The sequence below is a fragment of the Engystomops pustulosus genome, chromosome 6 (genome assembly GCF_040894005.1).
Source record: "Engystomops pustulosus chromosome 6, aEngPut4.maternal, whole genome shotgun sequence".
NCBI lineage: Eukaryota > Metazoa > Chordata > Amphibia > Anura > Leptodactylidae > Engystomops > Engystomops pustulosus.
In genome coordinates, this window is record NC_092416.1 from 39,427,742 (window position 1) to 39,440,159 (window position 12,418).

The window sequence follows — 12,418 nt, forward strand, 5'->3', positions numbered from 1 at the left end:
TATATGTATGATAATTTGGTTTAAACACTAAGCACCTATTGGATCTAGTAGATAACTACTGACAATGTAGACTGATGATGGCCATACTCAACACATAATTCATGTAACAAAGCAGGGTGTAAGTTGGACCACCTAATATAAGGATGTAAATTATTATACCATAATGCTTTATTTTACCATATTATAAAACACCAAAAACACCAACAAAAACGTGTTCTACCAATGCGATTTATTTTCAGACCGATGTGAAAGATAACGAAGACATGGTCTTAAGAACAAGGTTATCGGGTGGTTTGATGTAAGCTATGCATTACAGTTGACATTTTACTGACAGTAATAGCTAATATCAGCACCTCCTTAATGCTTCCACCACTCTTTAGGAATACAGAAGTTGTAGAGAAGTCAAGGATTCATACCAGGAGCACCATGTCATCACACAGTCATTACAAATGGACATTCTAAGACTTTTGAAGTCTGGCCCTCACAGCTTCCCAAAGTTTGGCGAGTTTGGCTTTGGCTTCTTCTGCATGGGGCAACAGACGTTCCTTGACATTCTCAGCAATGGGTCCAAACCTCTCCTTCAGGGTTTCAATGTGTTGGTTGACTTGAGCTCTGTATTCCTCTGCCCTGGGACCGGCATTGGCTTTAACTTCTTCCAATTTCTCAATGATCTTCTGCCTCAGCTCATCGGTGTATGGAGCAAGGTTGGCCCGAAGGGAGTCAACCTCAGAACGCAGCTTCTCTCTGAAATCTTCAGCCACTGGCTGCAGCCTCTTGTAGAAAGCTTCTAGGTTATCTTTGGTTTGTTTCTTCAGCTCATCTCCCAAAGGTGCCACCCTCTCTCTGAAAGACTTAACTTCAACAGCCCAGTTTTTCTGGAAATTCTCAACGATGGGACGGATCTTTTCTCTCAGAAGTGGGATATCCTTCTCCAGTTCAGCAGAAACTTGCTCTCTGACTTGGTCAACGTATGGGTTCAGCTGCTTCTTCAGGGCCAAGGCGTTGGTGCTGAGGGTGTCAAACCTCTCTGTGATTTTCAGGCTGAAGAAAGAAAAACATGATATAAAATTAGTTAATTTCACCCTAGAATGTGACAAAATATAGGGTCATGTCCATGGATAAATTACTCATAGGTAACACCACCCATTATACCTTGTGTCTATAGATTGACATTGACCATCAACCTAAGTGATGACCAAGGTAGCCATGTCTTATTTTACATAACCAATCCATTTGTCCTCACAAAATATAATTAGTAGTAGCTATCCCAAGCATGCATGTGTTTGAGGGAGTCAAGATTAACATCTGTCATTTGTAGGAGGCAATGGCTTTGTATAGCCACCTTATTACGACTTCACGTTGTGTCTACCCTTTCAGTGGGACATATCAAGTGGGACACTTACTCAAGCTGCTTTGCAAGATCTGAAGACTCCACCTGTGACACAGCCTCTCTACCAAGATCTCGGACTTTGACTAGGTAGCTTTCCAGCAATTCCCGGACGTGATTAACTGGGGTTTGGGGCTCATCATGTTGCCATGGGTAACGAGCCTGTGTTCCTGATGGAATAAAACAAAGTTATGTTTGAGGAGAAGAAGATAAATCGAGTCATATGACTATAAACTGAAGAGAACAAGAAGCAGCTAGACAAAACTGCACCACACGTCTCTATAGGTTGCATCTGGTATCACAGCTGAGCTCAAGGGCGGATTAAGGCTGCCATGGGCCCTGGGCCGTATGAATATTATTGCCCCTACAAGACAGGTATCACTTCCTACATCTGGTACTAGAATCAGCTTCTTGGGGAATGGAGGTTGTGTCTCTTCTGCTGCTGGATGATCTTCAAAGGCCCTGAAATGGCTCTTGTGTACATGTGCATTAAGAGCAGGAACAGATGTATGAGGATTTTATGGGTGAAGGTCCTTCTTGGTATACAATTTGGTGGGTGATTTAGGTGGCCATGTACCCCCTACAAGGCTTGGGGCTACCACCAAAACCGTCCAGGCTCAGCTTTATGTCAGTGAATGAGGCTGGTCTACAGTAAATTGGTCTTTAAAATAAGGTTAAAATTGGTTCAGGTTCTTAACAATAGTTTCCAATGATATATGTCATTAATATCAGGGAATGATCTCAGAAACAAAGGTAATTAATGACTTAGTTACAGCCACTTACCTGTGAGGAACAGGAGAGCGAGGGCGACCACGAAACCTCTCATAGCTGCGACTTCTCCTCACCAACCTATGGCACAGACAGATTTGTATTGAATTTTTTTTCACATGCCGGACCCTTACTTTTCTATTGCTCACCACGACTGGCTTATCAGTGAGCTCTGGTAGTACATTTACAGAATATGTCAGCAGATTTTTAGAAAATTTTCTACTGGATTTGCTTGGATAATGGATGGTAAAATGCCCAACATTAAAAAATTAATTTGCTATTTTTTGCTTGAATTTGTAACAGGATTAAACTCTGACTAGTACATAATAATGTATGTGTGTATATATAGTGCATATATACTGTGTATAAAATATACAAATATGTATATTTTTTTTAAAAGGTAAGGGGGGCCCCATTCAGAAACCTGTTATGGGGTCCTACCTCTGCAATTTACACCCCTGTATATAATGACTTATATACCTGTATCTAATAGTCTATAGCAGATATAATCTATTATCAATATAATAATTGTAAATGAAACAATCTACTACCTAAACCTAAGTAACAATAAATAGCATTTAAACTGTAGGCCGAATCCAAAAACAGAAGTTAAACAAGTCTATGATACAATTATAGGATAAGTATTTGCTCCTTCTGAGCATAGGGGTCAGGGGGCAATCCAACCCCCAAAGATAGGACCACTCAAGGACTTCTAAGCCCAGAAGGAGCAGGGCTATAAAAAAGAAAAAAATGAAACAAAATTAGAATTTTCTAGAAAAAAAACTTTGCTACACTATTTTCAATGTGAACAGAATGCAAAATGTCCAATATTAATTTGAAATGTCAAGAAAAATAATTAGAAAATATACAATAAGTAAATAACACATTATTAAAATTTGCCACCACCAAAAATAGAAATGAATTACAAAATATACTCCGTAATGCAAATTTTTGCTAATTTAAAGGAATTGTCCACATAAATGTAAGTCATGTCATATATCATCATGTTATAGGGATGCATATCCAGTGGTCATCCCTTCTATTCTCAGTCCAGGTCAGGTCAGGTTGTGTGAGCTCTTACCTTCTCCGCTGCCTATGGGATCTGTACTGGGAAATGCCCTGGATTTATACTCCTGTACACACGCACTGCCCCAGGTTTATCAGCATAGATAAGCTGTATCTGCAGTTTAACATATGCACCTTAGGGAGTAAAGGTCGGGTGATGTGCTAGGAAAACATAAGGATTTGCTGTTTCATTCCATCCAGAGATCTACGTATAGATTATTATAGTAGTCATGTTAGACATATGTCCGGATGATTAGATACAGGCAGGTGATCTGTACAGAGTCAATAATGTACAAGTATAATGATGCGTTTGGAATAAATTACAGAAGTATTAGATATATAATATGTATAGTCATCTGTCCTAAAGCTGAAATGAAATATATACAGGAAAGAGAAATAAAGAAATACAAAGTTATGATAGAAATAATAAGGCCTGAAATGGTGTTTTGTGCTGCCCCCTATTATTATTTCTCACTGTTGTGGGGGGACATAGTATGGCTATATGTTATACAGGCGGTCACCTACTTAAGAACACCCGACTTACAGACGACCCCTAGTTACAAACGGATGTCTTGTAATTGGTAATTTACTGTACTTTAGCCTTAGGCTACAATAAACAACTATAACAGTTACGAAAGTGTCTGCAATGAAGTTTTATTGTTAATCCTGGTTCTTATGACAACCCAACCTTTTTAAAATCCAATTGTCACAGAGACCAAAAAAATTTGGCTGGAGCTACGATTATAAACTATACAGTTCCGACTTACATACAAATTCAACTTAAGAACAAACCTATAGAACCTATCTTGTACGTAACCCGAGGAATGCCTATAATCAGAACCATATAGGTTCTAGTGTAAAGCAAATCCCAGTCACTTCCTATCAAGAACACTGCTGTACATTCTATAATAGGGGAAAAAAAATAAAAATACATATGGAGGATGTCGCCTCGGGTGATAGGGTCAGACCAAAGAATAAAGACCAGAACCCACAAGTCCTGTTTTTTCAATTTTACCTGGAGACCTCTTAGGTTTTATGGATCAAACCCCACTGGGTTTACAAGGCTGATTCTGCGCTCCGTGGTGTAGCTCACAGACCAATGGATGGTGTCCTTCAGATCCTTGGCCCCAACGACCCGAACAACCCGAAACTGGTAATGGTATTGAAAAGGATAGGAAAATTGGGCACTAACACCATAGATCGAGCGCCCACATTGGGGAAAAAAAATGCTTCAAATCCAATAGATGTTAAGAATGATGAATTTATTAAAAGGAAGTAAATATAATATACAGATCTCACGCGGTTTAGGTGTATAAGCCACCCTTCTTTAGATGCAGACTGTTTCTGAAGAAGGGTGCTTACATCTAAAAAGCATTAGAGGGATTTTTAGATTATATTTACTTCCTTTTAATAAATACAGAATTACTGATATTTTTCTTACCCTCTCAATGCATTCTGTAATGGCTGAGCCTAGTATTACAGCTCATTCCTATTTATTTGGATTCGACTGAGGCCATGTGGCTAAAGGCTAAAGGATGTGACATTGCTGGACCGGGAAGGGGAAGCAGCGCCCACTAGAGCGCCATCAGTGGTTTAATTGGAATTACAGATGTCGAATGCCCAGCAGTCTGTACTGATAGATACACACAAAAAAAAAAACAACAACAGGGAATAAGAAGCTAAAAGATAAGCAGATCCTTCCAGAGGGGGCACACGCCAATATATTTGGTTTACAGTCCTTCATCCTGGTTGTAAATCTAAAGGAAATCTACCATCAAAATAAAACATGATAAACCAGAGACACCGCAGGGCTCGGGGGACATTATCAGAGCCCCCCCCCCCTTATGGGGATCTTATAGTAACAGTATGCCTCATACCTTAATAGGAAAGATAGTGGCATTCTCCAATAAATGTGGAGTCATGAAGGTATGTAGCATTGCTACACGGCACCCGCATCTGCATGGATATTCCTTTCCTGCGGTGCTCCTCATGTGACCCAGTTTCTTTGTAGGGTTTATTGGTTTTTGCAACTGCACTTGGGGACACTTTTAAAAGTTTTCCCAATTTTTCGGACTGACTGTCTTTCATTTCTTAAAGTAATGATGGCCGCTCATTTTTCTTTACTTTTTTTGCTGCTTTTTTTCTAGCCATAGTACAAATTCTAGCAGTCTATTCAGTAGGACTATAAGGACTATAAGTTCTGCACAACACAACTGATGGTCCCAACCCCATTTATAAGGCAAGAAATTCCACTTATTACCCCTGTCAGGGCACCTGTGATGTGAAAACCTTTTCTGGTCGCTACCTCTTGTATCTCATCAAGAGAAGCCTAGAATGTGCAAAGCAGTATTCACAGCAAAATGATCTAGAATATAAGACACCCTTTCAGTTATTTCACACTTTTTTGTTAAGTATATAATTCCTCATGTGATAATTCATAGTTTTGATGCCTTCAGTGTGAATCTACAATTTTTATAGTCATGAAACTGCAGAAAAATCCTTGAAGGAGAAGTTGTGTCCAAACTTTTGGTCTGTACTATGTATATATATTTCAATAGTTCCTTACTCAAATGCTGAGCATACACATTCTACATCATTATTGAATGAAAACGCTGATTTTTTGCAAAACCCCATCACTTTTATCTAATGGTCAAGAGAAATAAGGATTGGGCAGTTGGATATCTCCCCTATTCCCTTTTTAGGGCACATGGAGGGTCAGTCGTGTTTGGGAAACTTTGTGGCAAAGCCTGTTAATGAATGGTCATGAACTGGGAGAAGATTTGTCTCTCAATAACGCATTCCCTCTTCTCACTCCCTTGTTACTTGCTTCAAGAACCGGTCAATGTAGTCAAGACTGCAAAGTTTCAGCTCACGGCAACCCCTAGAAGACTTCTCCGGAGCAGGGAATGGCTTGAGGCTTCACAGGTGAAAGCCCTACAAAAGAAAGGAATCCGGCGCTCCAAGGATCAGATTCTGTCCTTTATTATTAAAAGCTTGACACCAGATGCAAGGTACAGGCAGACGGACGTGTTTGGACAATTTATATCTTAGTCATGATCTGATATCAACAAATTTCCAAATGATTAAAAATACCCTCCCCATGTGATGGATGGATGGGATTACCTTTCAAAATCGTATGTGGCATTAACCCCAAAGCAGCTCAAAAGCAGTAACCTGCTCCCCACCCACCGGTGGTCACATGGGGAGGGTATTTTTATGCATTTGGACATTTTTTGATATCAGATCAGGACTAAGACATAAATTGTCCAAACACGTCCGTCTGCCTGTACCTTGCATCTGGTGTCAGGCTTTTAACAATAAAGGACAGAATCTGGAGCACCAGATTCTTTTGTAGGGCTTTCACCTGTGAAGCCTCAAGCCATTCCCTGCTCCGGAGAAGTCTTCTAAGGGTTGACGTGAGCACAAAATATCACAAAATAGATATAGTCCTTATTATAACATGAAGGGAATACAAATGTGCAATATCATAAATTTATGGTACACATTCATAATGCAACATTAGAGGGATTCTGATATATAAGAACATGAAAAGCAAAATATATAAGAACCAGATAAAAAATTTCTGTGAACTCTTTGTAAAACATAACCAGACTATAACATGTATAGGTGACATGCACTACCCTTCTCTTAACATATAATACAACTTTATTGATCCCCTGGGGTGGGGGGGAATTATTTTGTACATAAATCCATATCATATGTGACAGACAGAAATACCTTGTGTGTGTCTTTATCCCAAGGCTGGAGTGTAAGCCTACTCCTAGAAAGCCAGAGGCAAACAGAGGCTGCGGTCACATGACCTAACCTCATCCTGCATCTTCATTAGCATCTACAGTAATGAGTGTGAACAAGGTATAAGTATGGGACAAAACATACAAGGTGTAAGTATAGGACAAAACATACAAGGTGTAAGTATAGGCAAAACATACAAGGTGTAAGTATAGGACAAAACATACAAGGTGTAAGTATAGGCAAAACATACAAGGTGTAAGTATAGGACAAAACATACAAGGTATAAGTATAGGACAAAACATACAAGGTGTAAGTATAGGACAAAACATACAAGGTATAAGTATAGGACACAACATACAAGGTATAAGTATAGGACACAACATACAAGGTATAAGTATAGGACAAAACATACAAGGTGTAAGTATAGGACACAACATACAAGGTGTAAGTATAGGACACAACATACAAGGTGTAAGTATAGGACAAAACATACAAGGTGTAAGTATAGGACAAAACATACAAGGTATAAGTATAGGGCAAAACATACAAGGTGTAAGTATAGGACAAAACATGCAAGGTGTAAGTATAGGACAAAACATACAAGGTGTAAGTATAGGACAAAACATACAAGGTGTAAGTATAGGACAAAACATACAAGGTATAGGTATAGGACAAAACATACAAGGTATAAGTATAGAACAAAACATACAAGGTGTAAGTATAGGACAAAACATACAAGGTGTAAGTATAGGACAAAACATACAAGGTTTAAGTATAGGACAAAACATACAAGGTGTAAGTATAAGACAAAACATACAAGGTATAAGTATAGGACAAAACATACAAGGTGTAAGTATAGGACAAAACATACAAGGTTTAAGTATAGGACAAAACATACAAGGTGTAAGTATAGGACAAAACATACAAGGTGTAAGTATAGGACAAAACATACAAGGTGTAAGTATAGAACAAAACATACAAGGTGTAAGTATAGGACAAAACATACAAGGTGTAAGTATAGAACAAAACATACAAGGTGTAAGTATAGAACAAAACATACAAGGTGTAAGTATAAGACAAAACATACAAGGTGTAAGTATAGGACAAAACATACAAGGTATAAGTATAGGACAAAACATACAAGGTGTAAGTATAGGACAAAACATACAAGGTGTAAGTATAGGACAAAACATACAAGGTGTAAGTATAGGACAAAACATACAAGGTGTAAGTATAGGACACAACATACAAGGTGTAAGTATAGGACAAAACATACAAGGTGTAAGTATAGGACAAAACATACAAGGTATAAGTATAGGACAAAACATACAAGGTATAAGTATAGGACAAAACATACAAGGTGTAAGTATAGGACAAAACATACAAGGTGTAAGTATAGGACACAACATACAAGGTGTAAGTATAGGACAAAACATACAAGGTGTAAGTATAGGACAAAACATACAAGGTATAAGTATAGGACAAAACATACAAGGTATAAGTATAGGACAAAACATACAAGGTGTAAGTATAGGACAAAACATACAAGGTGTAAGTATAGGACAAAACATACAAGGTATAAGTATAGGACAAAACATACAAGGTATAAGTATAGGACAAAACATACAAGGTATAAGTATAGGACAAAACATACAAGGTGTAAGTATAGGACAAAACATACAAGGTTTAAGTATAGGACAAAACATACAAGGTTTAAGTATAGGACAAAACATACAAGGTGTAAGTATAGAACAAAACATACAAGGTGTAAGTATAGGACAAAACATACAAGGTGTAAGTATAGGACAAAACATACAAGGTGTAAGTATAGGACAAAACATACAAGGTGTAAGTATAGGACAAAACATACAAGGTATAAGTATAGGACAAAACATACAAGGTGTAAGTATAGGACAAAACATACAAGGTATAAGTATAGGACACAACATACAAGGTATAGGTATAGGACAAAACATACAAGGTTTAAGTATAGGACAAAACATACAAGGTGTAAGTATAGAACAAAACATACAAGGTGTAAGTATAGGACAAAACATACAAGGTGTAAGTATAGGACAAAACATACAAGGTATAAGTATAGGACAAAACATACAAGGTGTAAGTATAGGACAAAACATACAAGGTATAAGTATAGGACACAACATACAAGGTATAGGTATAGGACAAAACATACAAGGTATAGGTATAGGACAAAACATACAAGGTGTAAGTATAGGACAAAACATACAAGGTGTAAGTATAGGACAAAACATACAAGGTGTAAGTATAGAACAAAACATACAAGGTGTAAGTATAGGACAAAACATACAAGGTATAAGTATAGAACAAAACATACAAGGTGTAAGTATAGGACAAAACATACAAGGTGTAAGTATAGGACAAAACATACAAGGTGTAAGTATAGGACAAAACATACAAGGTGTAAGTATAGGACAAAACATACAAGGTATAAGTATAGGACAAAACATACAAGGTGTAAGTATAGGACAAAACATACAAGGTTTAAGTATAGGACAAAACATACAAGGTTTAAGTATAGGACACAACATACAAGGTATAAGTATAGGACAAAACATACAAGGTGTAAGTATAGGACAAAACATACAAGGTGTAAGTATAGGACAAAACATACAAGGTTTAAGTATAGGACAAAACATACAAGGTGTAAGTATAGGACACAACATACAAGGTGTAAGTATAGGACAAAACATACAAGGTGTAAGTATAGAACAAAACATACAAGGTGTAAGTATAGGACAAAACATACAAGGTGTAAGTATAGGACAAAACATACAAGGTATAAGTATAGGACAAAACATACAAGGTGTAAGTATAGGACAAAACATACAAGGTATAAGTATAGGACACAACATACAAGGTATAGGTATAGGACAAAACATACAAGGTATAGGTATAGGACAAAACATACAAGGTGTAAGTATAGGACAAAACATACAAGGTGTAAGTATAGGACAAAACATACAAGGTATAAGTATAGGACAAAACATACAAGGTGTAAGTATAGGACAAAACATACAAGGTGTAAGTATAGGACAAAACATACAAGGTGTAAGTATAGAACAAAACATACAAGGTGTAAGTATAGGACAAAACATACAAGGTATAAGTATAGAACAAAACATACAAGGTGTAAGTATAGGACAAAACATACAAGGTGTAAGTATAGGACAAAACATACAAGGTGTAAGTATAGGACAAAACATACAAGGTGTAAGTATAGGACAAAACATACAAGGTATAAGTATAGGACAAAACATACAAGGTGTAAGTATAGGACAAAACATACAAGGTTTAAGTATAGGACAAAACATACAAGGTTTAAGTATAGGACACAACATACAAGGTATAAGTATAGGACAAAACATACAAGGTGTAAGTATAGGACAAAACATACAAGGTGTAAGTATAGGACAAAACATACAAGGTTTAAGTATAGGACAAAACATACAAGGTGTAAGTATAGGACACAACATACAAGGTGTAAGTATAGGACAAAACATACAAGGTGTAAGTATAGAACAAAACATACAAGGTGTAAGTATAGGACAAAACATACAAGGTGTAAGTATAGGACAAAACATACAAGGTGTAAGTATAGGACAAAACATACAAGGTGTAAGTATAGGACAAAACATACAAGGTATAAGTATAGGACAAAACATACAAGGTGTAAGTATAGGACAAAACATACAAGGTGTAAGTATAGGACAAAACATACAAGGTATAAGTATAGGACACAACATACAAGGTATAGGTATAGGACAAAACATACAAGGTTTAAGTATAGGACAAAACATACAAGGTGTAAGTATAAGACAAAACATACAAGGTATAAGTATAGGACAAAACATACAAGGTGTAAGTATAGGACAAAACATACAAGGTTTAAGTATAGGACAAAACATACAAGGTGTAAGTATAGGACAAAACAAACAAGGTGTAAGTATAGGACAAAACATACAAGGTGTAAGTATAGAACAAAACATACAAGGTGTAAGTATAGGACAAAACATACAAGGTGTAAGTATAGGACACAACATACAAGGTATAAGTATAGGACAAAACATACAAGGTATAAGTATAGGACACAACATACAAGGTGTAAGTATAGGACACAACATACAAGGTATAAGTATAGGACAAAACATACAAGGTATAAGTATAGGACACAACATACAAGGTGTAAGTATAGGACAAAACATACAAGGTGTAAGTATAAGACAAAACATACAAGGTATAAGTATAGGACAAAACATACAAGGTATAAGTATAGGACAAAACATACAAGGTATAAGTAAAGGACACAACATACAAGGTGTAAGTATAGGACACAACATACAAGCCAGTCTTATAGTGAGGAGCCCACAGATACGTAGGAACAAGGCATATGCAGAGTAAGATATTATTTCTCTACTTTCTAAGTGTGAACAGGACATATAACACACACTAAATGTTATACAAAGAAATTGCAGAAATACAATAAATGTCCACAAGGCACACGAGTATCATTTGTTTTGCAAAATGCCCACATAAATGCAGTAAGTATCCACTAAGCCACCGTGCTGCCCTCTGGTTATTGAGACCGTATGGAATCCTTTTATTTAGGATGAACATCCAGAAGGTCATTTAAAAATTTTTTTTTTTTTTATTGAAATCACCAACCTGAATTGGCCTATACACCCTTTCTATGCCTTGCAATATAAAATCCCGGGTGTCTCCTGCATGAGCCTCCCTGAAATGTGAAGAAGTGACTACATTTTGGCTGGTGACATTAGACAGATGCCTCCTAATCTTTGGCTGGAGTCAGTGGTATGGCCGACATATTATAATTTATATGTTTTTTCTGGTAGAGAAGCCAGAATATATCTGGGCCATTATGTCCTAAAAAAATCCAAAGAGTCCTCATTGAACCCAATCAGAAGTCAGTGTAGTCCACTGGAAATCGCTTGTACCAATGCGTTAGAGGACTTCTACAGCAGAAGATAACGGAGCTCCAAAAACACCTCCAGGCTTTACCCCACAGGTCGGGTATGAAATGTCCTTTCTAGAATTCCCTCTTATGTGAAATCTCTCGATTACTTGTATGAAAATGTCTCGTATGTGGGGATGTGTATGGGGGGGGATAGTGGTCAGCTGAATGAATGTGACCCTAAGTATAGTGATAGGCACTGATAGAATAGAATCGGATCTTGTATATAAGTACCACTGCTACATCACAGCTTGGGTTTTCGTTTTCTTTTCCCGGTTTCTTGGCACAATGAGTTGGCATGAGTCGTGTGAATTGTACGCCAGTCATTAACCTCATAAAGTCATGAACTAGATCCAAAGTAAAGGAGTTCATCATAATAATATAATAAAACCGCTCTTTGAATACCTGTTAATAAAAAATTAATGTCTGATCCT

The 12,418-nt window shown here is 37.1% G+C and overlaps 2 protein-coding genes across 3 annotated transcripts in view; both read right to left on the reverse strand.

The window, feature by feature from the left end:
• The window catches only part of LOC140134943 (uncharacterized), a 238,955-nt gene that overhangs the window by 106,594 nt on the left and 119,943 nt on the right, over positions 1 to 12,418 (reverse strand). The window lies entirely within an intron of this gene.
• On the reverse strand, positions 213 to 2,315 carry LOC140134940 (uncharacterized). Its single transcript, XM_072155784.1, has 3 exons — positions 2,171 to 2,315; positions 1,404 to 1,557; positions 213 to 1,041 (listed from the first exon to the last, which is right to left on the reverse strand). Exons 1-3 carry the CDS (start codon positions 2,211 to 2,213, stop codon positions 459 to 461), a joined length of 780 nt encoding a protein of 259 aa, XP_072011885.1. The 5' UTR covers positions 2,214 to 2,315; the 3' UTR covers positions 213 to 458.

Excerpts from the sequence above, each read along its gene's own strand:
- LOC140134940 (XM_072155784.1), bottom strand. The coding sequence starts at position 2,213 with ATGAGAGGTTTCGTGGTCGCCCTCGCTCTCCTGTTCCTCACAG. Across the intron at positions 1,558-2,170 it reads CGCTCTCCTGTTCCTCACAG|GAACACAGGCTCGTTACCCA; the intron begins GTAAGTGGCTGT and ends TTATTCCATCAG. Across the intron at positions 1,042-1,403 it reads GATCTTGCAAAGCAGCTTGA|CCTGAAAATCACAGAGAGGT; the intron begins GTAAGTGTCCCA and ends TTCTTTCTTCAG.